The sequence below is a fragment of the Rhineura floridana genome, chromosome 2 (genome assembly GCF_030035675.1).
Source record: "Rhineura floridana isolate rRhiFlo1 chromosome 2, rRhiFlo1.hap2, whole genome shotgun sequence".
Classification (NCBI taxonomy): Eukaryota; Metazoa; Chordata; class Lepidosauria; order Squamata; family Rhineuridae; genus Rhineura; species Rhineura floridana.
Genome location: NC_084481.1, coordinates 219,526,861 through 219,553,484, shown reverse-complemented (window position 1 = coordinate 219,553,484; position 26,624 = coordinate 219,526,861). Strand labels below are relative to the sequence as shown.

The following is a 26,624-nucleotide window of genomic DNA, read 5'->3' as shown; positions in this document are numbered from 1 at the left end:
TCATTAGAAAAGATAATAATGCTGGGAAAAACAGAAGGGAGTAGAAAAAGAGGAAGGCCAAACAGCAGATGGGTTGATTCCATAAAGGAAGCCACAGACCTGAACTTACAAGATCTGAACAGGGTGGTTCATGACAGATGCTCTTGGAGGTCACTGATTCATAGGGTCGCCATAAGTCGTAGTCGACTTGGAGGCACATAACAACAACAAATGCAGTGGGTCACATAAGCAAACCACAAGGTTGTGCATCCCAGGATCATCAACAGTATGTCATATAAACGTAGCTAGTGCCCTTGCAGTTTGCCCCAACCATTTTCAGTAAGAGACATGTTGCATGGCTAAGGTCTACAGGTATACATGTACAGCACCCTGTTCGCACTAAAAGCCACATACAATAGGCAATTAAATACTGATTTCTTATTTTAGATGCTGCTTTAACCAAACTTAATAATTATTATTTTTTACACAGCAGATTAGGGTTTTTACTAAGGCTGTGCATCATCTCTGTGTAGGGCCCAAATAACAAGGCAAACTGGGGTGATTCAGTCATCTCCCCCTCCCACACACACAGTCAAAGTGTGATGTTGATACCTCCCCCCCCCCAAGTCAGACTGGGGCCCCTACAAAGTCTTTTACAGCTCTGTCACTTTATTTTTGTACTTTTGGGGGGCATACTTCCTACACATCCTCTGTATTTCTCTAAATCCATTGCAAGATGTGAGGCTGTCCAAGATTTTGCCTGCAGATCACTGCAGAGCTCTGGATTCCTTTTTGTTAAAGCACAGCAGTGGAGGATTTTTTTTTAAAAAAAGTTAAAAGCTTCGTTTGCAATTTTTTTAAAAAACCTCCTATGCTTCTCTAACAAAACAACAATTCTAGAGCTCTCCAGAACCCCACAGGCACCATTCTAAGCACCCTTGTGTTGTAAGGTCTAATGGGAGACTTCTGAAGGACACAAACAATAAACATAAGAACAACTGTGTAGCAACCAGTAAGAAGCTGCGAAGTTTTTAAAAATGTACAAGCAAGAATGCACACTTCTCGGCCACCTCTTGATTATTTTAAGGTAAGAAAGACCACTTCCCCTCATAACGGAGGGAAATGAATCCCTTTTACTTCCCCCATGAAAAATGCCCCTGAGCCTATTTTTCTGCAGTTTGGTAGGCTTAATCCACTCTGGTGAGGCACCTGTGCCTGTAAATTTCACCCATTGTGGCCAAAATAGGAAAACATTACAGCAATTTTTAAATTCATCGTTATAGTGAATGGAGAAACACAAAGTTGTTTTATACAGAGTGGCTCAGAACCTGAACACAGACGGAAGCAAAGAGAGTACAGAGCAACTCAAAAACAGGTCAAAAGTTTTAAAAATGCAGAGATACAAGACAAATCTGGGGCCAATGCATTTTGTTGTTATATGCCTTCCAGTTGGTTACGACTTATGGCAACCCTATGAATCTTTTTTGGATGTATTCATAGGGTTTTCATGGTAAGAGGTATTCAGAGGTGGTTTACCATTGCCTTCCTCTAAGCCTACGCCACCTGGTATTCCCAAAAGGTCTCCCATCCAAGTACTAACCAGGCCTGACCCTGCTTAGCTTCCAAGATCAGATGAGATCAGGCATGCTCAGGGTAGTATGGTCATAGGCCCGTGCACCACCTCCAGTTTGACCGGGGAAGAGGAGGATGGTAGGCTTGGCAACCCATGGGGGAGGGAAGAACCGGAGAGCCAGCAGGAGATGAAGCGAGTGGGCGGTGGCGGCCTATGGCTTGGCCAAGCAGCAGAGTGACAGGGCAGGGCAGCTCCAGTAGGCCTCAGTGTTGCTACCACAAGGCCTCAATAGGAGGAAGCTTAGTGACCAGGGGGAGAGGAGAGAAGGAAGCCTGGTGACCCGTGAGGGGGGAGAGGAGGAAGCTTGGTGATCTGTCAGAGGTAGAGAAGAACCTTGGTGACCCATGTGGGTGGGGAGAGGCAGCTAGGCAACCAGTGTTGGGGGGAAGCTTGGCAACCCATGAGGGGGCAGAAGAGTAGGATTTGGAGCCCCTGAGGGGAGGAGGCTTGGTGACCTGTGGGTGGGGGGAGGGGAGAAGGGGGCTTGGCAACCCTAGGTGGAGGAGACGAGGGGGCTTGGAAACCCATGGGGGTAAGATAGGAGGATGCCCTGACCAAGTCCATTGGATTCAGGCTCAGACTCAGTGGTGTGTTTTGCTCTGTTATGTTTAATGTGGATTTTCAGCTTAGAGTGTTTCATAGATCAGCTTGCAGGTTACACAGGATTCTGCATCTCTATACAGCATAACTAGGCATGACTACTTAAAGCTAAAACATTGTCAAAACCATCGAGACCCTTTAAGTAGGTTCGGGGCAGGCGCTTTCTACTTACACGGGAAAGTTTCACTGAACTGGACCACATGAGCAAGTGAGCGCTCCGAATTGGAAAAGCTGGAGCTATCTGTGCATGCCTGAGCATCTGTCTGCATGTCCTGGGTGATGGCGGCAGTAGCACTTAATTGAGATCTATCTCAGACAATGACTCGTGTTGAGCTTCTGATTCTTCATCTCCAAGAGGAAGTGTGCACAGCGACAGCTTGGTTGAACATTTTAATACGTTTTAGTATGTGTTGGAATTGTTTCATCTTTTAAAATGTTAAATCTTTTTAATGTGTTTAAATTGTTAATATGTGTTTATTGTATTTGATGTTAGTCTTGTGCACTGCCCAGAGAGCTTCGGCTAAGGGGAGGTATATAAGTTTAATAAATAAATAAATAAATAAGAGGGAGGGGAGGGAAAGGGCCAGCTCCTGGTCAGACAGCATTTCTTCTGTTGTAACTGGAGCTAAGGGAGAGTGGAGCTGTCACTGTCACCCCCTTGTTACAGGCCACAGGCCCCCTCCCCTGGGTCCCATTCTTTCTGTTCCTCCTCCTGACCACTCCAGGAATGCTCCATGGGGCTCATGACAGAGGGGAGGGGAGGAGAGGGCTTAAAAATCCATGGGAGGAGGAGAGGAGAGGACATCGCAACTGACCAAGGAGCACAGGTGGGCTGCAGAGTCCCTAGTTAGCATCTGAGACATTGCAAAATGTTCAGGTTGACAATATGTTCAAGTTAGAACAGGACACACTAATATCAATTCTGCATCAAGTGTCCAGCTAAGCAAACTCTGGGTTGGAGGAGTTTCAGTTCCCGCACTGTGTCCCTCACTTCTCTTGGATTTGGGAATTATTCAAGAAAGAGCTCCAAAGAGTCACTCCACTTTAAAAAAATAGAACTCGTGGAGAAACAACAACAACAAAAAATGAACTAGAAAATCAGTCCTGCATAACAAAACTCCTTGGTACAAAATTGCATCATACAGTACACTGATTTATTTATTTTTCTGGTCGTTGTTGAGTCCCAATGCATTTTGCTGTTTTTTTAAGGCTAACCAGTTCAACAAGTCCTTCAGAGGGTAGAAGAGGCTACGTGTGGGGTCAATTTATTTGTAACAACAACAATGGCAGAGTGTTTTTTTAGCCACTCCCCTTAATAATCCTGACAGTGGGTAAGATTTGACGTAGCAAATTTCAAGCCTGTCAAACTGGAGGATAAGGATTACATTACGGAATCAGTGTCTGGAATTCACAAAGCAAAATTTGGTATTACATTTAAAGATCTTTACCATGTTTCTGTAATTGCAGGGGTATCCAACGTGGTGCAGTTCAGATGTTATTGGAATCCAGCTCCCATCTGTTCCAGTCAATATGGCCAATGGTAAGGAATGATGGGAGTTGGAGTCCAACAACATCTGGAGGTCATGTTTGTTACCACTGCTGTATTGCAGTAATTTGGGGAGTTTGCAGCACAGCTATTCTCCATTCATTTTTTCCCCCTGCCATGACAGCTGAGGCCACCTAAGGTATCCCATCCTGAAATCTCTGAATTTCATGGAGAGTACCTCTACCAAGAGCTATTTAAGTCTGATGACTACAGTAGGGCCCCACTCATATGGCAGGTTACGTTCCGGACCCCCGCTGTAAAGCAAAAACCACTGTAAAGCAGAACCCATTGAATAGAATGGCACGTGATGCCTGAAAACCGCCGTAAAAGCAGAACAAGCACTGTATGAGTGGGGCTTTAGTTTAATTGTGTCTAATTGAGACCGCTGAATTAGCGAATCACTGTAAAGCGAAGCATTGTAAAGCGGGGCCCTACTGTATACGGAACCTCAAGACTCAGAGACAGGATGCCACTGAATACCAGCTGCTGGAGGCTAGAACACAAGAAGGCTATTGCTTTCATGTTCCACTTGCGGGGTTATTGGTCAAAGTGGGAAGCAAGATGCTGAGGGGGATGGATGTTTGGATTCAACCAGTAAGGCTCTCCTACATTCTTCCCTTGGAAGATGGCAGAAAAGTCAATGACAGAAATCCATTTTCCCTGGTCTTCCAAGAGGCAAACTCGAGCTCTGCTCCAGGAACTGTTGCATCTCTTTAGAAAATATTTATTCATTCAATTTTTATTTCATTTATTTCATTGCTATGCCACTCTTCAGTCCCAAAGTGTTCCCAGAGCAGCTAGTAATAAAAAAAACTAAGCAAGTACAATTAAAAAAGACTTTAAAAACAGCGTAACAGCAGACATAGATATCGAAACCTGGGGGGTGGGAGAGAATACCAGAACCAAGCAGGATTAAAAGAGATGCTAAGCTGAAACTGTGGAAAGTAAGGCTGAAAAGTCAGCTGACTGCTGCCCAAAAGGGAGCATTCTAACATTCTTAAAGATACACTAACAATAAAAAACCCTAGAGACTGTTAATCCTCCAACTGACACAGTCACATTTCTGTGTAAACTCATGTTCAGAATTTTTGTCTTGGTCAATTTTCAATTGACTTTACTTTCCCCCCAATGAAGCATATTGTCATCTACAAAAGAAACCAAAATAACTATGAAAATATGGTCCACTGAGCAGACCAAAGATGTTCAAATCCTCTATCATACACACCCCTTGAGGAAAGGCCCTCTCAGACTCAGTTCATCATAATTAAAATAGAAGCATTAATTAAACCACTAACAACATTGACATGAACTCTCAAAATTGCTAGAGAAATTGTTACTACTATTTATTACTTGTTATTATGATTAAACTTGAGGTCTACCATGCTGCAGGATTTTAAATTAATTAAAAAAAAAACCGTTAACATTAATGCTAAGATTCGCATGTTACCAGTGGTCCCAGGGTATAGACTGATGAAAGCTCATGTAACCAGCACTTCTGAAGCTAAGCAGATCTAGGGTCTGGATGGGTGTCTGTCAGGGAACCACATACTTGCATTTGTCATATTCATATGTTTTTAGGTGTGCATATAAACCAGAATATACTGAAAAATGTAATGCATTAATTGGCTTTCAAGGTGTGCCACAAACACTTTGTTTTATGAATTGGTCCCCTTTGAGAATATTGCTAATGGGGAACATTATCCAGTATCCCAAATTAACCTGTGTGACAGCACAAGCTGTAGCCTGAACTATGAGAGGCAAGTAAGGCAAGCAAGCCAGCCAAATCAGCCACTTCTTCTTGCTAACTTCACTACCACCACCACATGGTTATCTTATTTTTCTCTGACTGCCTCCATTAAGCAGCCCTTTAACCTTCTGGACTTTTAAGTCGCCCAACCTATTCCCAATTCTGGGTAGAGTGGTATGGCACTTAGGCATGGAGTAAACTACAAAGCCTCAGATCAAATTCTACCCCTGCCCCCCCCCAAAAAAATTATGCTTTTACTGAAGGATTTTGTAAGGCAACAAGTTTAATCGTTTTGAGGAAATGATTTTAGAGAAAAGCTAATTTTACAATTTAAGTACTTAACCGTAAGAGCAAATAAAAATATACAGAGATTAATGCATTTAGCTATACCCATTCAAGGCTGTTTCTGTATCCCTCAGTTCAGCTTCTAGGTCCCTTCATGGTCTTCGTCTAGTTTCTCTTTCTGTAGCATTTCAACCCCAGCTCTTCAAGTTTCTGACTCCATAACATCTGACCAACTGTTCTATTTTCCTAGCATGGCTTATATACAATATTTTCACTCTCCCTTCCTCCCAACCTTTTAGAAGAAGAGAGTCTATTTCACTTTAATTGCCAGATTCGTAGGATGAATCTTTGACCCTCCTGTGCACAACCTGAGCAAAACATCCACCCTTAAACGTTTAACTTTCCTGTCAACTTTTGATCGCCTTATGTATGAGAACCTTTAAAGCAAGAAGCAACCATTTTATAACCAAAAACCAAACACAAAATGGCTGAAAGTCCTATTCCTTCACAACCAGCCTTAGTAGTTCACCAATATCTTTAATCATTCCATTGCATACAATGGTGAGCAAAGGCCTGGTTCACGTATCTGTTCTTCCCTTACTACAGCAGTAAGCAATGATTTGCCATGTGAGTTATGAATGGACTCTCACAGATATAAAACCACTTAAAGAACTTTCAGATTATCTCATTCAGCTACTAATCATTAAGTGTACAGTAAATTACTGTAGACAAATCAGGTGATGTCCTTGCATGTGTGAACCAGTCCATAGACACAGTACAACGTCAAAGACATTGAAAAATTGGCTTTTTCTTACCTGCAGAGTTCAGTTCCAACATTCACAAGCTCTTGGCTGGAAAGATGAGCTCCTGCTGTGCGTAGCAAGCAGATCACACTGTGGTGCCTTTAAGAAAGTGGAGGAATTTATTCTTAACCACACAAGTATCTTCATAGAAACATCTGTAGCATGCTAACATGGAAACAACTCTTTGATAAACTGGATCTGAGAACCATTTCCCATATTGATTTTTCTCAACAGAAGGATAACCATAAGTCACACCTATCACAAACACAGTATAGAAAAGATTTATATGAGCCTACCTGTAAATCAAAGCCAGGCACACTGTGAATTTGTAGCCACAAACTGTGCCAAATTGCTCTAACTGTAATGTTTAGCTGCATCGAACACAAGAATCCAATTCCAGCACTCTGCCTCCAGAGGTGGGTGGACAATGGAATGGCCCTGGAAAAGTCATAGAGCAAGATACAGACAGCTGTGCCCTCACAAGATGCTTCTTCTCAGTCTGAGCGAGACAAGTGAGCACTGCCAGCGAGCAGAAACATACTCCCTTTGCTACAACACTCCCAGTTGGTATATGGCTGCGCCAGCATTTGCGTTTAATGCCCAGTGGCCTTTAAGATGGGGCACACAAGGGGAACTATAACCTCATTCCCCTTTCCATGTTTCCCTAATAATATAAAAAAAGCCTTTTGCTCAGTTCTCTGGCCCCTTGTAGGGATCATCACTGATGATGGCTGTTCCTCCTCAATGATGGCTGTGCTTCACAACTACAGATGGGAGCAACTCCCTGAGGAAAGAGAACAAGGGATCCCCTTGCATGAACTCTGTGTCATACCTCTATGCCTGTGTGTAAAAACATCACAAGATCACGTTCAGAATGTCCAAGAGGCAAACAGGCTTAAAACTACCCAAGGGCCTAACCAAGAAACTCAGAAGCAGCAGGTAACATGTTTAGAACAGTATGTGGGATCTGTGAACCAGAAACTGTTCCCTGTTTGATTCTAGGGTAACTATACATACAAACTTGCATAAGGGCTGGCAGGTGTGTCTTAGAAAGCACACTACTGGATATGATGAATAAGCCTTTCCAGAACGTTTTTCGTTGATCATAAATATTAAATCACAATACCAAGGCAATTTCACTTCTCTGGAAAAAAATGAATTTCTCAATCCTTCATTCCATAAGCAGGGATGTATTATTAACTGCTACTGCAATTACAGGCCTCATATGTTTGTTGTTATCTGAAATATCTCATCACATGTGTTACTTGAGACATAGCAATGTCATCAAGGACATTTTTTTCCCTTTCAGGTGCAGCAAGTGCGGTGTTTGCTTTTTAATTCCATAGTGCAACATAACCCAGCATTGATATCAATGTTCATGGAAAAGTGTAGGCTATTCAAGCATCAACTGGTTCATACCCTGTTGGGAGAAGGGTTGGCATAGCGGTGAGCAGCTCAAAACTGCAGTTCATGAGGGTTATAGGTTGATCCATATCCTTGAGCTCCTAGACAACCGAGCTGCAATCCTATGCAGCCTCACATAAGGCTTTATAAGTCAAAACCAGCACTTTGAATTAAGCCCAGAAACCAAAACTGGCATCCAATTAGCATTTCTGGCATGAATGCTAGGCTTCTTGACATAATGAACTTTAGTCAGTCACAACAGCCTGTCTCATTGATTTTGATGGGACTTAGGCACAGTGAACCTTTTCTAGATTACCTTGGCCATAAACTCACTACATAGGCTACTATTTCCCTGCCTCAGCTTCTGATATGAGAGCCCAGTGATTGGTCTGGAGACACCTACTCTTATACCAATGGCGAAGGCCCTGGTTTAGTATCTGGATGAGACACTACTGGGAACTCCCTGGAAACGATACTAAGAAAAATGAGATAAAATAAACACTGGCCTTTCCGGGCACATATGGAACTGCCTTTTACTGAGTCAGACCACTGGTCTACCAAACCCACTGTTGTCAACTGACAGGAGTGATTCTCCAAGGTCTCTGGCAGAGGTCTCTTCTGGCCTTGCTAGCTGAAATCCTTCTAACTGGAGATGCCAGGGATCGAACCAGGAACCGCAAAGCATGTGCCGTATTACTGAGCCATGGCCTCTTTCTGATTCTTTTGCTAAAGCACTTTATGCATGCTAAGCTTGATTATAATAATTATGGATGGTAGCTACTCAGATTAAACCCACTGAAATTAATAAACCTAAATTGGCCATGTTCATTACCCTCAATGGGTCTACTCTGAATAGGACTAGTATCGGATACAACCCTATGTTAGGCTCTAAGCCTTCCTCAGGCTGACAACACTTTTTAATCCTGTGTATGCTTTTAAATTACTTTTCATGGGTTCACCTACACTAGACCTTAAGAATGTGAGTTAGGCATTATAAAGATGGTGGCCACAACCATATTTCCCACCAGTTATTTAAAGAAATGCAGTTGTCACCCACTCCTAAACTTGAATGGCTTCATTCTTTTGGCTGCTTCATTCTCCCTGCAAGACACAATGAACTGACCTCTCACACTCCAGACATAACACACTTCAATGGAAGCATTGCATAATGTTTCAGAGAAACCAGGAGAACTATGATTGTAAACAGCAGAAGATATGGCTCCTCTCATTCCTTAGTTGGAAATGTGGGAATATTGCAATATTGCATGTGTGGTGGGTTCCAGGCCTGCATATGCTATCTGTCCTGCATAAAAAAGAAATGTATCAGGTGTACACTCAATTCCCAGACTTTCTGCTTTTGTTTGTTGTGAGGAAAGGACTGTGGAAAATTGGACACAATGTGTATGTTATATTTTGTGTGCACTAACACACATGTGCAGGTCTGCACTCTTACATACAATTTCCCTGTGTTTCAAACCTTGTGAACTGGCCCTTAGCAATTTGGCCTTATATAACCATTTTCCCCTGACTTGGTTCCACTGTCATGTTCCATCTGGATGCAGTTAAGAACGCAAGAAGAGCCTGCTGGATCAGGCCAATGTCCCATCTAGACGAGCATCCTGTTCTCAGAGTCCTGCAAGCGGAACCTGAGTACAAGAGCACTCTCCCCTCCTGTGGATTCCAGCAACTGATATTCAAAAGCATACCACCTCAGACTATGGAGGCTGTTGCTCCTGAACTGTTGTCAGATCCCAACAATTCACTAAGAAATTGTGTGTTTATGGGCAAACATATTTACTTCATGCCCCAGGACTAGGGTTGCCAGGTTCAATCCCTGAGACTGATCCTGTATCTTTAGCAGAAGAGAAAGTCAGCCATGTGCAGGTGTTCTTGCAACCCTCTAATGGGAAAAACCACAAGGTGGAATTCTCCCTTCCCCCTGCACAACTTTTAAAGATTCAGAAGATCTCTTGGAGGCTGGGCCTGGCAACCAAGAGGTCTTCTGTATCTTTAAAAGTTGTGCAGGGGGAAGGGAGAATTCCACCTTGTGGTTTTTCCCATTACAGGGTTGCAAGAACACCTGCACTTGGCTGACTTTCTCTTCTCCTAAAGATACAGGATCAGTCTCAGGCCCTGAACCTAGCAACCCTACTCAGGACTGTTTACATAAATAAGCCAAGATATGCTTCAGAACTGACTGCTTCAGGGCTTAGGAGAGTAAATACTTTGAGAGCAGCTTTGCTGTTACCACCACAGCTATCTGGATGATGTCATATCAGAGGCACAGAACGCAATATTACTTTGGAGAAAAGCAAAACCCTGGACATCACAATATAGCTAGGGCTTATTTATTTTATCTAGCAAACTGTGCCATATCCTCCTATTATAAGGATAGATGCTTGGAATTTTTGTGTATAAGAGGGTGTTGCTTAAGGATAAAGAGTCGGATTGGATGACCACCAAGTTTCTTCCTCCAATATCACCACCACCAATTTTATGTACTTGTATTGGCAGAGCCAAAATATTACTAAAGCTTGATTCCCTTTTTGTGTCATTCCACAATCCAGTTGCACATGCAATAGTAGTACCTAACTAAATCCAAAGGTTTTTAATCATCCAATTCCACCTTAAGCTTCGCAGTGAAGTTTGTTGGCAGAGTAGGCCTGAAGCTATCATTACAACCTCTGCAAACTGACAACCAATTTAAGTTCGTCTTCTCAACCTGATAACAGCATAAGCCTGAACCAAAACACAGCTTCATTCTCTTCTTCCAACTCCCCTTTTGGCAGCTTTAAAAAGATCAAGAGCCCCTGTAGAAGTTTCTTATGGGAGTGGTAAAGCAAAAGAATCTGAATAACAAACTCATGTGAAATTCCTCAGGCAGTGACTGGGTGCGGTTTTAACACACACACACACACACAATACACACACTTGTTTGCAGGAATATCTTACATAGGTGTGCTGGACAAGGGCCATCTCTGTTCAGCAGTATGTCTGTTTAACTTGTTTCTGGAGAATTTTAAGAGATTCTTGTCAAATCTTCCTAGATGTGAATAGCTTGATTAGATATTAGATTGTCATAATGTCTATTATGATTGCATGCCAATTGACTTAGACACTTACCTGAGTGTATAGGGTTGGGCTCAATAGGAATAGACATGGATTGCATTGCGCTGTTAATAATTTATCTTCAGTGCACAATACAAATCAAGAGTGTGGCCAAAGAGTGACCAGAATAACTACTATGGCCCCAAAGACTGCTTCAGTGCACTCCTAAGAAGGCTTTGCATGCTTGGGATCCTGTAGTTGTTGGGAGGTGGGGAGATGATCCACAGAGGAAGCTAGCACTGATAGGCTTGCTAGCTGTACAATGTAACTCTTATGAACAAGTCTTTATATTTCATCCATGCCCCAACACTCACCATATCTGCATAGCAAGGAAAGTTTGCATAGATATACTGACTCTCACAGATGCATGTCTTTGCAGAACTTGGAGCTTCTTGGCAAGAATTAGGAGGAGGAGAACGAAATGAACAGTTGAACCAATGCATGTGTAGGATGCTGGGGAAAGGAGCAGATGGGAAAAACAGACTCTGGGGGACATGGGGAGGGATAGAACATGAGCAGAGTGCAACATGTCACCAGGGCCCTCAAAGAGAGGTCCCTCCCAAGTTTAGAAATGCTGCTTGCATTTTTTTAAAAATACATCCATGAGAGCCTGAAATGTGCATCTTGACAGGAGAGGATATCATCAATCTACATATGACACTAGATAGTAAATTACACTATTGTACGCAGGCAAAACATTTTACATTATTTTGGCATATATTTTCAGGAACATAGAAAGTTGTATTTTTTAACCCTAACAGAAGCTAAACAGAAGAGATATTCAACTCAACAGTCAGACGTCTTCCTCTAACAAAGAACAGATTTGGGTGTGCCGAGGTTGTTGCATGCAACAGGAAGCTGTGCTTCCTGAGTCCTATTTGAGATATTTTCCCATCTCTATTTCTTGAGATATAGGCAAGCCCCAGGACATCCCATGCATCGCCAGGACAAGGCAGATATGAAAGGTTATTCTGAAAAGGCAGTGCTGCAGAGGAAGAGAAAATGTGAGCCACTTGCGCTTCCTGTTCACAACGCCATCAGGTCCAAATCTACTCAGGCAGAGCAATTCAAACTGTTGGATGCCGCTGCTGCAGCTCTGTGGAGCTACCACTGCATCTGCAGCTCAACCACTCATGATGGCAGCAGCAGAAGATGGTAGGGAGGCGAATTGGACCTGATGCCTGCACCAGAAACTTAGTTGTCACTCAGATCAGGCCCGATGCTGACCACCCCTGGCTGTGAAGGCAGCTTGGGATCCAGAGGAACCCAAGCCAACTCAGCCCTGCCCTACTCTCAGAATACTCCATTTCAGGGCTTTGCAGCAGGCTTGGCCAGCGGAGATACTGCCAGCGGGTTTTCCACCCACCTACACATTTGGTGGATGGAAGGGGAAGATTTGTGCCAGTTGGTGGCAACAGACAGACACAAGGCTGAGCCAGTAGAAGGGATGCCTCTACTAAAAAAAAAAATAGCCTGGCATAGGTGGGGTTTGGATTGCAGTCTAAAGCAACATATAAAATGAAATTGTTTCAGTGTAGCAGGACAGATCTTAATAATACAGGGTGCTTGATATGAATTGCATTTTTAAAAATAAATAAATACCTGAACTTGATAGCATTCAGGAGTGGAGTAGCTCCAAATCGGTCTTTTGCATACATGGTTGCCCCAGACTTCAGTAGATGTTGGACCATCTCCAAATGGCCCTCGCAGGATGCAACATGAAGTGGAGTGCGACCATCATAATCCCCAAAGCTCAGGTTTCCACCCTGTGACAAGTTTGTTTAAAGGTGTATCTTTAAAAAACATAATTCGTCCATCTCACAAGGGTCTCATCTACACACCAATAATATTTTCCAGTTTTTCAAGGCTTAGGCCCAGCACTGCCAAGAGAACACCTCCCCTGTTGCTTCTTTAATCATGAACTCTTAAAATTAATGAAGAACACTCTCTTGAGGCTGCTTTCGGGTGGCCAGTCTAGGTCAACTGAGGTAAGTAGCAACAATCAGTCTGCAAAGCACCTTATATGAGCGAGGTGTGAAAACTGAAGGGAGATATATCAATGATATGCAGACAATACCATACTACTAGCAGAAACCAGTAATGATCTGAAACGAATGCTGATGAAAGTTAAAGAGGAACGCACAAAAGCAGGACTACAGCTGAACGTCAAGAAGACTAAAGTAATGACAACAGAGGATTTATGTAACTTTAAAGCTGACAACAAGGATATTGAACTTGTCAAGGATTATCAATTCCTTGGCACAGTCCTTAACCAAAATGGAGACAATGGTCAAGAAATCAGAAGAAAGCTAGGAATGGGGAGGGAAGCTATGAGAGAACTAGAAAAGGTCCTCAAATGCAAAGATGTATCACTGAACACTAAAATCAGGGTCATATAGACCATGGTATTCCCGATCTCTATGTATGTATGGGAAAGTTGGACAGTGAAAAAAGCAGATAAGAGAAAAATCAACTTATTTGAAATGTGGTGTTGGAGGAGAGCTTTGCGCATACCATGGACTGTGAAAAAGACAAATAATTGGGTCATAGAACAAATTAAACCAGAACTATCATTAGAAGCTAAAATGATGAAGCTGAGGTTATCATACTTTGGATACATCATGAGAAGACATGATTCACTAGAAAAGACAATAGTGCTGGGAAAAACAGAAGGGACTAGAAAAAGAGGAAGACCAAAGAAGAGATGGATTGATTCCATAAAGGAAGCCACAGACCTGAACTTACAAGATCTGAACAGGGTGGTTCATGACAGATGCTCTTGGAGGTCACTGATTCATAGGGTCGCCATAAGTCGTAGTCGACTTGGAGGCACATAACAACAACAAATGCAGTGGGTCACATAAGCAAACCACAAGGTTGTGCATCCCAGGATCATCAACAGTATGTCAAGGCATATAACAACAACAATCAGGGATGGTTACCCTTTTTCAGTCTGAGAGCCACTTTCACCCATGGTCAAATCTCTGGGGGCCACATGTCAAAAGTGGGTGTGGCTGAAGTGCCAAACTGGATGTAGTCACATTTTGGGGATCTGGGTGGGGCCCACAAAAACATTTTGGCATTACAGAAGGGGACCCACAGATGTGGTCGGTAAAAAACCATAATGGAAAATTGTGGGGGGTGGAGGGGATCAAAAAACTCTTTGGAATCATAATATCATAGTGGGGTACCTATGGGATAGTCAGTAAACCAAGTATTAAAAATTAGTTTAAAAATTGAGGGAGTGGAGGGGACAAAAAAATGTTTGGCATCACAGTATCAAACCTTTGAGAACAGCCAAATGAACATTATTATTGATGTTTAATTTTTGTGACAAATTTGAGGGGGGAGGGGTTGGAGGCCACCAAAAAACCTCTTGAGGGTTGTATGCAGGCTACAGGTTAGCCACCTCTGCCTTATATGGATGCATGAATGTGAGAGCAGGATTGTATGCACCCAACTTCCACACATTCATAACAATGTTTGAAAAGTGTGGTACATCTGTACAGTGTGCACAGGGCTTCTTTGCACAATCAATGTTCCTGATCACATGGAGAGAGACCTACATGCATATAGTTGTACATGTAGGGGGGCTTTTTTTCAGACCTTATTATGAATAAGTGGAGGTGAGGCATGTATGATCCTGCTCTCCTTCCCCTCTCCATGAATTTGTTTCAGGGAGCCCCTTATCAGCTTCAGACAATGACTTGACAACTATCTGCTGAAATCCAAAAGTAACGCCAAGGCAGTAACTTTATCAGGATGAACTAAAACATCACAAAAGCAGTGAGCAAACTCTTGAGTTTCATCAATACTCTATGCTTGATATTAAGCAAAAAGGTGAGAAAAAGATATTTCTGGCCATAGTGAAAAATCCAAAGCCTTCAGTTACAACACAAACATAGGAAACTGTCTTATACTGAGTCACACCACTGGTCTATCTACCTCAGTATTGTCTACAATGACAAGTTCTCCAGGGTTTCAGACAAGGTTCTCTCCCAGCCCTACCTAGAGATGCCAGGGAGTGAGCCTGGGACCTACTGCATGCAAAGCAGTTACTCTACCACTGAACTATGGCCCGGTCTTAAGGTGGAGTGGAGAAGATATTATGCAGGCTAATGGTATGGGACCTATTTCTGAGCAAATCTGTATAGAGCTCATTAAACCATGCAAGGTGAAAAAAAAATCTCCTGGGATAAAAGTGATGGTTGTCTCCCTCCAAAAATATGAAGGCTAGCAGTTATTTGGATCTGTCTCTAGCTTTAATCTACAATTGCTTTTGGATTCTTTCACATGGATCAACACAGCTACCTCCATTAGAACATAAGAAGAGCCCGCTGGATCAGGCCAGTGGCCCATCTAGTCCAGCATCCTGTTCTCACAGTGGCCAACCAGGTGCCTGGGGGAAGCCCGCAAGCAGGACCTGGGTGCAAGAACACTCTCCCCTCCTGAGGCTTCCGGCAACTGGTTTTCAGAAGCATGCTGCCTCTGACTAGGGTGGCAGAGCACAGCCATCACGGCTAGTAGCCATTGATAGCCCTGTCCTCCATGAATTTGTCTAATCTTCTTTTAAAGCCATCCAAGCTGGTGGCCATTACTGCGTCTTGTGGGAGCAAATTCCATAGTTTAACTATGCGCTGAGTAAAGAAGTACTTCCTTTTGTCTGTCCTGAATCTTCCAACATTCAGCTTCTTTGAATGTCCACGAGTTGTAGTATTATGAGAGAGGGGGGAAAACTTTTCTCCAATTGCTTTTCCTGTGGTAAGTCTACCTTGGATTTTTAATTTTCACCTCACAACTAAAGCCTAAATGTCATGGGGTTACCCCACCCACTGGGATGACCACAGTGCATGAGGTTTGCTCATGCTTGGGGTGCAAGTGATCATATACAATACATTATAAATAAGAGGGTTTTACCATATTCCGTAAGGCTTTCACAGCATCCAAGTCACCACTTTTTGCCGCTGCACAAGCCAAAGGAGGAGTCAAAGCATCCTTAACTGCTCCTAGCTCCTGAGAAAATAAAATAAGCGAATAGTAACACACATCTACACATTTCCCATAATCCTATCTAATCATACTGGCATATAGACAGATTTCCTTGTGTGATGTTATCTAGAGATGCTGGTTCTGCAAGCACCTTCTGAAGCACACCTGCTCTCTGCTTCTGGTACACAACAAATTGAGATTGCCTGTAGCAAGGGTTTTAATTGGGGATGGGTGAGAAATTAGATTCAGTTCGCATTTCAAGCTGAATCTATTAAATTTGCACTTTCCGAAAAAATATGAGAACTGAAACACAGTCATCCTTAGAAATTCTCATTTATCCGAATTTTGCAATGCAGTTCACCAGCCAAACAATGTGTGACACAAATTCATATGTTAGGGGAAAGTGTTATGGGAAAGTTAGGGGAAAGAAATATGAATATATGAAATTACTAAAAAGTACTTTGCATTCACAGAAAACTGAACATGCAAACTGCATAAATGCCCATCATTCTATACTCAGCAATGCCTTTTGCTGTTTTAAAAGTCTCTTTTTTAAGAAGTCAAGAAGAACCCTGCTGGATCAGGCCACTTAAGCCCAGCACTCTGTTCTCACAGTGGCCAATCAAGTGCCTGTGGGAAGCCTGCAAGCAGGACCTGAGTGCAACAGCGTTCTCCCCACTTGTGATTCCTAACAACGGGTATTCAGAGACATGCTGCTTCCGACAGCGGAGGTAGAACATAGCCATCGTGACTAGTAGCCATTGGTAGCCTTATCCTCCACAAATTTGTCTCAGCCGTTTTTTAAACCCTGTTTTGGTGACCATTACTTCATCTTGCAGGAGTGAATTGTGTGAAGAGGTACTTTCTTTTCCTGAATCTTCCAACATTCAGCTTCACAGGATGGCCCTGATAGTATTATGCAATGGCCTTTCAGCATTAACAAGTACCTCCTTGCAGCTGATAAGCAGAGATTGTGCAATCTTTTGAATAAACTTGCTATCTTTGAGGGAGATCTGGGTTCCAATAGGTGAATTAGTCCTTTCTCCTCTCAGACTCTCTTCCAGCTTCTGAAGGAGAAAAAATAAGTAAGCAACCATCCAATGTTTATTATTTTGATTTTTATAACATTAACAATACCATTAACATGTATAAGCTCTTAAAGTATGACATATATAAACTCTTATGGTATGACATATTGTGAAGCTTAATACAAAAGAGTTAACATAAACTTATTTCCTTTTCTTTTTTTTCCAGGTAAGTAGAAAATAAACCATAGAGCACAGAGAACCACACCAGTATTCAGTCCAATACAACATTCCACAAAGATCCATGCAAAGTGGGAGCAGATGGTATAGTAGATTCACTTCTGGGCCACTGTATATAAACTCATACCACTGACCTAAAAAGTCATCCTCAGATATTAGGTCCATAGCTGCCCGGCTAAGTTAAACATGCTGGTTTTGGTATCTAAAGCCCTATATAGCTTGGGACCAGGAAATCTGAAACATTGTCTTACCCCTTATATACCCAATTGATTAATGTCTGCAGGTGAGGGCCTCCTACAGGTACCATCTCATTAGGAGCTCTGTTCCACACAACATAGGAAGTGGACTTTTAGTGTAGTGGCACCTACCCTTTAGAGTTCCCTCCCCTTAAATATTAGATGGGCACCATCTCTGTTATCTTTCTGGCTTCTACTGAAGACTTTCCTCTTTCAACAAGCCTTTTAAGTAGAGACCTTATCCCAGCTTTTCCCAACCTTGGGTCCCCAGATGTTGCTGGACTACAGTTCCCACGATTCCTGACCATTGGCCATGCTAGCTGGGGCTGATGGGAGTTGTAGTCCAGCAACATCTGGGGAGCCAAAGGTTGGGAAAGGCTGCTTTATCCCAATCTCCATCTGTGTTGGAATTGTTTTTAAAATATTTTAAATATTTTTTCAAAGATGTTTTTAAGATGTTTTGTTTTTAAGATGTTTTTAGTGTTTTGTTTACCACTCTGGGCTTCTTCTGTGAGGAAGATGGGCTATAAATTTAATTAATAAATAAATATAGGCATTCAAACAATATACATACCATGAACGTGGGTGTGTTTGTGTGATGGTAAGGATTGTAGCAGCAGGTCCTTACCATGCCTCCACACATTTGGTTGACCATCTTCATGGAACTCAACACCCATATATAACTGTACACACACAAAGTTCTCTCTACCCAATCAGGAATCCTACAAAAGCTCCATGCAGAAGTTCAACAGAACACGTGTAGGTACTCTGCACACAGATTCAGTGTGCACAATATGAATGTCTGAGTAGGGTCACTGAAAATTTTGTGGGGTTTTTAAAGAATTTATTAGAAAGCTTCCTATAATCAAATAAACCAACATGCTCTTGATATTGCTGAATGTTTTCCACAGGCTTTAAAAATACACACAGGCACATTATTAGTATTATTTGCTTAAGAGGACCTATCCTACTTTGGACTGGGTGAAAAAAGATCATGACAGGCTTTACCTTAATTAACTTTCCACTAGGGGAAAAAATAAAAAATTAAAGACATCTAGGTACTGGGAAAATGAAATAAAGACATGGAGTATGCAACTGATTATGGAATATTGGCCTGGTTTAATGTGATGCGCGAACCAGGTCAATTGGATCGTGTAAAAATTGCTTTAAACTGTTGAATTGTTTTCCCATAAACTTTTTTAAAACGTTTGAAATGAGATTAAACCCTTTAGAAGGAAAGCCCCTCCAGCAGCCTCAGGAGATCTCTGCATATATACACACCAATATATGATATGAACAGAGCTAGTGTGGTGTAGTGGTTAAGGTGTTGGACTATGACCTGGGAGACCAGGGTTCGAATCCCCACACAGCTATGAAGCTCACTGGATGACCTTGGGCCAGTCACTGCCTCTCAGCCTCAGAGGAAGGGAATGGTAAACCCCCTCTGAATATTCATAGGGTCACCATAAGTCAGGATCGACTTGAAGGCAGTCCATTTCCATTTTTCATGTGATATGAAATTTCCTTCATTCAAACCAACAACATCAGTGGAAGATTTTTTTATATATATAAGACACTCAAATTGTGCTGGTCAGTCTTAGATCCAGGTTTTTGCTTAGCTACAAGATCCCACATGACAATGGAACTTTAGCCTAAAACTCACCTTAGGAATTAGATACTATGACAGCCTTTCCCAACTAGTGGGCCACCAGGTGTTGTTGGACCACAACTCCCATCAGCCTCAGCCAGCATTGGCAATGCTCAGGAAAGATGGGAGTTGTGGTCCAACAACATCTGGTGTCCCACTAAGTTGGGAAAGGCTGTACTATGAGGTTCACTGCTGGATTAGAGACTGGGGAAGGGTCATAGCTCAGTGGCAGAGCATCTGCTTTGTATGCAGAAAGCCCCAGACATAGTCTCTGGCAGTCCCAGGAGACCTTTGTCTGAAATCCTGGACAGTCAGTGTAGACAATACAGTAGGGCCCTGCTTACCGGTGCTTCGCTTTCCAGCATTCCGCTAATGCGGCAGGGGAAAATTCCCCATTTTAAAGCCAGTTTGGGGCTTTTGCAGCATTTTCGCGGCATTTTTGTGCGACATGCCCCATTATCCTCAATGGGTTCCGCTTTACGGCAATTTCCACTTTACGGCGGCAGTCCGGAACAGAACCTGCCGTATAAGCGGGGCCCGCCTGTACTGATGGACCAATAGTATGACTTAATATAAAGCAGCTCCCTGTGTTCCTATGCAGCAGATTTGTTCTCACACCATTTCAGCTGTTGTGGATTCCCACAGAACCCAGGAATGTGGTTAGGCTGCTGAGGATGATTTTAATTTATTTATTTTTATTTATAAATATATTTGTATACTGCTATTTCATTTGAAAACCATCAAAGCCGTTTACAATGAATATAAACTGTACAAAAAATATACTTTTAAAAATACAGTAAAAACAAAAATCAACTACTTCAAAAAAAACCATCTTCTTGCCTGCATAAGCCTGGCAGGACAGACAGGATTTCACAGCAGGCATTTAAAAGTTAAAACAGAGGACGCCTGCTGAATCTCTGTTGGCAGACCATTCCAGAGAACTGGGCTGATGACACTGAAGTCTTGATTTTGTGTTGATGTTATATGAGCCTCGTCAGCTCAGGAGACGACCAACGCTGCTCCTGCAGGTGATCTCAGTGATCGAACTGGGGTATAAGGTTTCAGGTGGTCCCTAAGATATCTTGGACCTAAGTTGATCAGGGCTTTGTAAATTAAAACAAGGACCTTGAACCTGACTCAGTAGTAGATGGGCAGCTAGTGCAGATATTTTAAGAGTGGTGTCACATGTTGACAGCCATGTGCCCCCATCAACAGTCTGGAGGCCAGCTGAAGCTTTTGAATGAAGCCCAAGGGCAGCCCCACATACAGTGCATTGTAGTAATCCAGCCTTGAGGTTACCAACACATGGACTACAGCGGTCAGGCTACCCCTGTACAAAAATGACCTGTTAGAGACGCCTAGTCCTCCCTCTCACAGAACTACAATTATCTGGTATATCTGGACAAGATGAGAGCAGAGATAAAAAAGTTCTGATGCTAGGCAGGGTAACAACTTCCCAAAAAAGAAAAAAAATCAATGCACTCCTGCACAGACACAAGCATGCACATAATGAATCATGCTGGATTGTGGCCTAGCTCTTCTGTGATGCAGAATTGCTTCATAATTAGAGAGAAAGAGAGAGAGTCTGGGAACATAGATGAGCGTGATAACTATCTAGAAACATAGCTGTACAAAGCTGAAGGAAGCAAGGAGTGCTGTGGGAAGGAAGACTGTCCTCATCTTTAGCATTGTTTGGGCATGCCTTAAAAGAAACATAGCAGGAGAAAACATTGCAAGTGTGGGAGAGTTTCATTGCTTCTTTCCAAGGGGAGTTTAGGCTCTGAGTTGCTGCACAAGGGCATGCCCCCACGTGGCAGGCCAACAAACAGTTTCCGCCCCTCCCCTCTCCATGATTCAGATGTGATTGTTCTTCAGCAGCAATCCTATCTCTGGTTTCTGTGACGTATAAAAATATATATGTAACCAGGACACATGCTGGTAACATACGTTTCATTTTTGCACTTTAATCTTACATACAACTCTTTGAACCTACTGGGGGTCAAGGAGGGGGGCTGTAGGCTCTGGCCATCAGAAAAGCCCTGCTGGGTCAGGCCAGAGGCCCATCTAGCCCAACATCCTTTTCTCACAGTGGCCAACCAGTTGCCCATAGGAAGCCTGCAAGCAGGACCTGAGTGCAACAGCACTCTCCCCACTTGTGATTCCCAGCAACTGGCATTCAGGGGCATACTGCCTCCGACAGAGGAGGGAGACCATAGCCATTGTGGCTAGTTGAGACCGATAGCTTAATCCTCCATGAATTTGCCTAATCCCCTTTTAGTCAAGACCAGGTGTGTGTCTTTCCATCATCTCTTAGATCGTTCCTTTCTTCTCTGCATGTAACTGCTAAAGTTTATGCAAGCCCCAACAAACAGCTGACTGTACTGTAGAAACTTGCTGGCAGTGGCTCTGCACAGTTTCAGACAGGGGAACATTCCCATCCCTACCTGGAGATGTCAGCGATGGAACCAGGGACCTTCTACATGCAAATCATGGGTTGAATCCAATTAAATCATTGCACATGCAGAAAGCAGAGAGTAGGAATAAACAGACAGTTCTCCCAATGGAGGGCTGTAGAAAGTGGAGTCCCTCAAGGATCAGTATTGGGACCTGTACTTTTCAACTTGTTCATTAATGATCTAGAATTAGGAGTGAGCAGTGAAGTGGCCAAGTTTGCTGATGACACTAAATTGTTCAGGGTTGTTAAAACAAAAAGGGATTGCGAAGAGCTCCAAAAAGACCTCTCCAAACTGAGTGAATGGGCAGAAAAATGGCAAATGCAATTCAATATAAACAAGTGTAAAATTATGCATATTGGAGCAAAAAATCTGAATTTCACATATACGCTCATGGGGTCTGAACTGGCGGTGACCGACCAGGAGAGAGACCTCGGGGTTGTAGTGGACAGCACGATGAAAATGTCGACCCAGTGTGCGGCAGCTGTGAAAAGGGCAAATTCCATGCTAGCGATAATTAAGAAAGGTATTGAAAATAAAACAGCCGATATCATAATGCCGTTGTATAAATCTATGGTGCGGCCGCATTTGGAATACTGTGTACAGTTCTGGTCGCCTCATCTCAAAAAGGATATTATAGAGTTGGAAAAGTTTCAGAAGAGGGCAACCAGAATGATCAAGGGGATGGAGCGACTCCCTTACGAGGAAAGGTTGCAGCATTTGGGGCTTTTTAGTTTAGAGAAAAGGCGGGTCAGAGGAGACATGATAGAAGTGTATAAAATTATGCATGGCATTGAGAAAGTGGATAGAGAAAAGGTCTTCTCCCTCTCTCATAATACTAGAACTCGTGGACATTCAAAGAAGCTGAATGTTGGAAGATTCAGGACAGACAAAAGGAAGTACTTCTTTACTCAGCGCATAGTTAAACTATGGAATTTGCTCCCACAAGATGCAGTAATGGCCACCAGCTTGGACGGCTTTAAAAGAAGATTAGACAAATTCATGGAGGACAGGGCTATCAATGGCTACTAGCCATGATGGCTGTGCTCTGCCACCCTAGTCAGAGGCAGCATGCTTCTGAAAACCAGTTGCCGGAAGCCTCAGGAGGGGAGAGTGTTCTTGCACTCGGGTCCTGCTTGCGGGCTTCCCCCAGGCACCTGGTTGGCCACTGTGAGAACAGGATGCTGGACTAGATGGGCCACTGGCCTGATCCAGCAGGCTCTTCTTATGTTCTTATGTTCTTAACAACTTCGCCTAGTGAAATGAAACTTCCCTTCCTTCTCATAAGAAGAGCCCTGGAGGATCAGGCCAATCTAGGCCAGCAGGCTGTGCTCGCAGCAGCCAGACACATGCCCATGGGAAGCCTGCAAGCAGAACTTGAGTACAACAGCACTCTCCCCACCTGCAGTTCTCAGCAACTGGTATTCAGAGACATACTGCATGCAACAGTGGAGGTAGCCATCATGACTATAGCCTCTAATGGTCAAGAATTATGGGAACTGTAGTCCAGAAACTCTGAGGACAAAGACATTTTACCTTTCTCTTCTTATCCAAGGAACCAGGTTTGCTCAGAACATACGACAGCTTAGCAAGGGCAGCTTCAGGTGTCATATCTGCCCCTGAAATCACACCTGCATCCATAAGGTTCTGTAGTCAATAAAGAAATGTGGTGTAAATGAGTGCACTGTTTTGTAAACTAGGCATATTGGAAAACAGTCTCTGCTAGTGCAGGGCAAGGCACCCAGTTTTTTACAAAATCCCATAGAGTTCTGGAGGGCATCCCCAACCCCTAGGAGCAGGGGGGCTGCAGTTGGTAGGAGGGATATGCAAGGAACGTCACCAGATTCAGAATGGAAGTGCTTTCTGCTAGTGCAAACCCACAAGTGCATACAAGTTGTTATTTACACATTTCTGAATGTTGCAAGTATATTGAGGTTGTCTGGGGTAAAATCTGTTATTGTCAGTGAGATAATTTAATCTTTTTGTTTGCATTAGATTGTAACGTTTCCTTGGTGGCTCGTGACCTGTTTTGTTTGTGGTCACTGATAGTAGCTTGACCACAGAATCATGTTTTTCCCCCCAATTGATTAAAAGTGTTTTTTTAAAAAAAAAAAATTGGAAGAGTTCTTGTGTTCATGAAATAGGGGAATCCAAGTTAATTTTGCTTGTTTCTTGAGGGGTTATATATTTTAGGCCTAAACCTAGTATGTTTTAAATTAAAAACAAATCTAAAGATATAGTGTGAATGTGATAAATGTGTATTGTACAGATGTACTTGTCAGGGTGCTAGAACTGTCTGTTGCTCTCTGTTGAATGTAAACTCAGTGGTAAACCTGAGTTTACTGCTACTGTGTGAGCTGGATCTTAGCATGTTCTGTGGTACTTGTTACCCACATCTGGACCAGGAATGCTCTGGTATGGAACTTTGAAGACTCCAGTACTGCATTTCTTGAACTGTCACAGACATCTAGTCAAACTGTGAAAGCAAGCTACTGAAGCTGTAATCTTCAAAGTATGCATACTAGATTAAATCAGCATATTCGGAGTTGGTCCCAGAGGCTTGTTTCACATTTCCAAAGGGAACAACTTCAGAGTGCACGGAAGATGTTTCTTTGACATCTTACATTATTTCTATTTCATTATTACAGTGGTAGACCCAAAAATTTTAGCTTAGAGGTTTGCTCTAGGAAAACACTTCTAAGTAAAGCCAAGCCAGTTTTTTTTTAAAAAGCAAGCAATTCAACACTATAGCAATATATGCACGCTACTAAAACCAGGCCTTTGAATTAAATGGGAAAGGGAAACCACAAGTCTAGCTTTGTACTTGACACCGACAGTAGTAGATTGTATAATTAATGAGATATAAAATCCCCAAAACTAATTTATGAGGAATAACCTGGTAGAAAGGACAGGCTAATTTTGAGGCAAAATGGGAATAACAGGGGGTAAAATACAGCATTAAACAGCTCAAGTGACAGGCCTGACCCAACCCTAGAACCAGTTAAAATTTGGTTCCCTTCCACCTCCTCTAATCTTATCAGGGTTGGGCTTTTAATTCTATCACCCATTTTGAACCTTTTGGAGGTAATCCCATCAAGATCGCAGCTCAATATCAAGTCTTTGGGAGAGTCGAGTGTATAAATCTGTGTGCCTGGATTTCTTAGCCATTTTCATAATTCAAAATATCTGATACATTCATCACATTGGTGGTCCCCACATCCAGCTAGGCATACAAACACCTCCTCCAAAATGATGAAACAATCATCTTCAGATATACACACCACTATCTTGTGTATGCTAGGCATATAACTATCCAAGCGTGTCCAGAAGTTTTTAACATAATAAACCCAAGGAATATCCATTACTATGAATCTCATATCTAAGAGTGACAAGTTAATGTAAAATCTTCAAATCAAGGTAATGTAAAATCAAACAAATACTCTGCCTTTTCATGCTAGTATAGAACCACATTTCCTGAATCAATTATCTCTAGGGGTTTTACTAAAGGGATCTTTTCTCTACCTTCCTACACAATGTTGTCCTTGTTTGGGACTTCAGGTGTTTGTGGGGGGTGGGATGGTGTGGGAGGGACACACCAGAAGATCGGCTGAGGGAAGGAGGGAGAGGGTGGATAAACAGGACTGTACTAGCAAATCCACAAGTGCAGGGTCATTTCATGATAGTCACAGCCATGGACCCAGGATTCATGGTCTCTTCTGCAATTACAGAATTATAGAAACAGAACAAAGCTGTTGGGTGCATAGGTTTCTGCCCGGTCAGTCTCTCTCTCTCTCTGATGTCTAAATGTTGCCAGAAATGCTTTGACTTTAAGCTACTGAGAAGAGTCTTCTCAGTGACTGACTCACCTCCTTTCACTGTGGTGGGCTCCAATCAGCATGCAAGGACAAGAAAACATGTTGTTAGCCAAGAGAGGACACTTTTCAGTGGCCAATACACTCCTCTTTCATGCTGATTGGCTCATACATAGAGACCCTCCCGGGACTCTGCTCCCAAAAATGTAAGGGGTCTATGACCCCCACAACCCTGGACAATTACACCCCTGGATATAGAGAGGGGGGGGGAGGCTGAAAATGAAATAATCAAACAAGGCTCAAAAGTCCTTTTTATGCATTCACAAATAGATGGCTCTGTATGAATTCTCCTGTGCTTCATATTGTAAGTTCATCTTCAATGACATTTATTAACTGTAATTTAATAACAATAATAACTAGCACTTATGCAGCACTTTCAAATGTTTAAAGTGCCTTACATACACTACATAAGCCATAAATGTTAAAATATTTATTCTAAAGGGTGGCAAAGAAATCTTTAAAAATAAAATAAAGTAATACTTAAAAAGGCCCTGTAATGTAAAAATCAACTCTTTCGAAATGTGGTGTTGGAGGAGAGCTTTGCGCATACCATGGAACGCAAAAAAGACAAAGAACTGGGTGTTAGAGCAAATTAAACCAGAACTGTCACTTGAAGGTAAAATGATGAAACTGAGGTTATCATACTTTGGACACCTCATGAGAAGACATGATTCACTAGAAAAGACAATAATGCTGGGGAAAACAGAAGGGAGTAGAAAAAGAGGAAGGCCAAACAAGAGATGGATTGATTCCATAAAGGAAGCCACAGACCTGAACTTACAAGATCTGAACAGGGTGGTTCATGACAGATGCTCTTGGAGGTCACTAATTCATAGGGTCGCCATAAGTCGAAATCGACTTGAAGGCACATAACAACAACAAAATGTAATGCAGTCAAGTATTGTTATTTCCCATATTACTGTTTGGGGACCAAGAAAGAAAGGTGTGTGTGTGTGAAAGCCTACCAAGGAAGTTTGCCACAGAGGCATCATCTGAACCAGGGACGTCTACACTAACATCCAAGTTCTGCACCAGCACCTCTTCAGTCCGTCTTTC

At 42.6% G+C, this 26,624-nt stretch overlaps 1 protein-coding gene and 1 non-coding gene across 4 annotated transcripts in view; both read right to left on the bottom strand.

Moving 5' to 3' along the window:
- Window positions 1–26,624, bottom strand: part of LOC133377719 (60 kDa lysophospholipase-like) — a 107,653-nt gene that overhangs the window by 30,260 nt on the left and 50,769 nt on the right. The window contains exons 9-13 of one of the 3 annotated variants that reach the window (XM_061612284.1): window positions 23,233–23,343; window positions 17,042–17,158; window positions 16,023–16,118; window positions 12,708–12,871; window positions 6,606–6,692 (exon numbers count right to left, since the gene is read on the bottom strand). In XM_061612284.1, coding sequence (XP_061468268.1) covers window positions 6,606–6,692; window positions 12,708–12,871; window positions 16,023–16,118; window positions 17,042–17,158; window positions 23,233–23,343 — 575 coding nt within the window. Of the gene's footprint in view, window positions 1–6,605; window positions 6,693–12,707; window positions 12,872–16,022; window positions 16,119–17,041; window positions 17,162–23,232; window positions 23,344–26,624 lie in introns of all 3 variants that reach the window. The other 2 variants (XM_061612283.1, XM_061612285.1) reach the window with 2 other exon arrangements.
- On the bottom strand, window positions 1,531–1,649 carry LOC133378612 (5S ribosomal RNA). The gene has a single exon (XR_009761059.1). It is a non-coding gene; the product is annotated as a 5S ribosomal RNA (ribosomal RNA).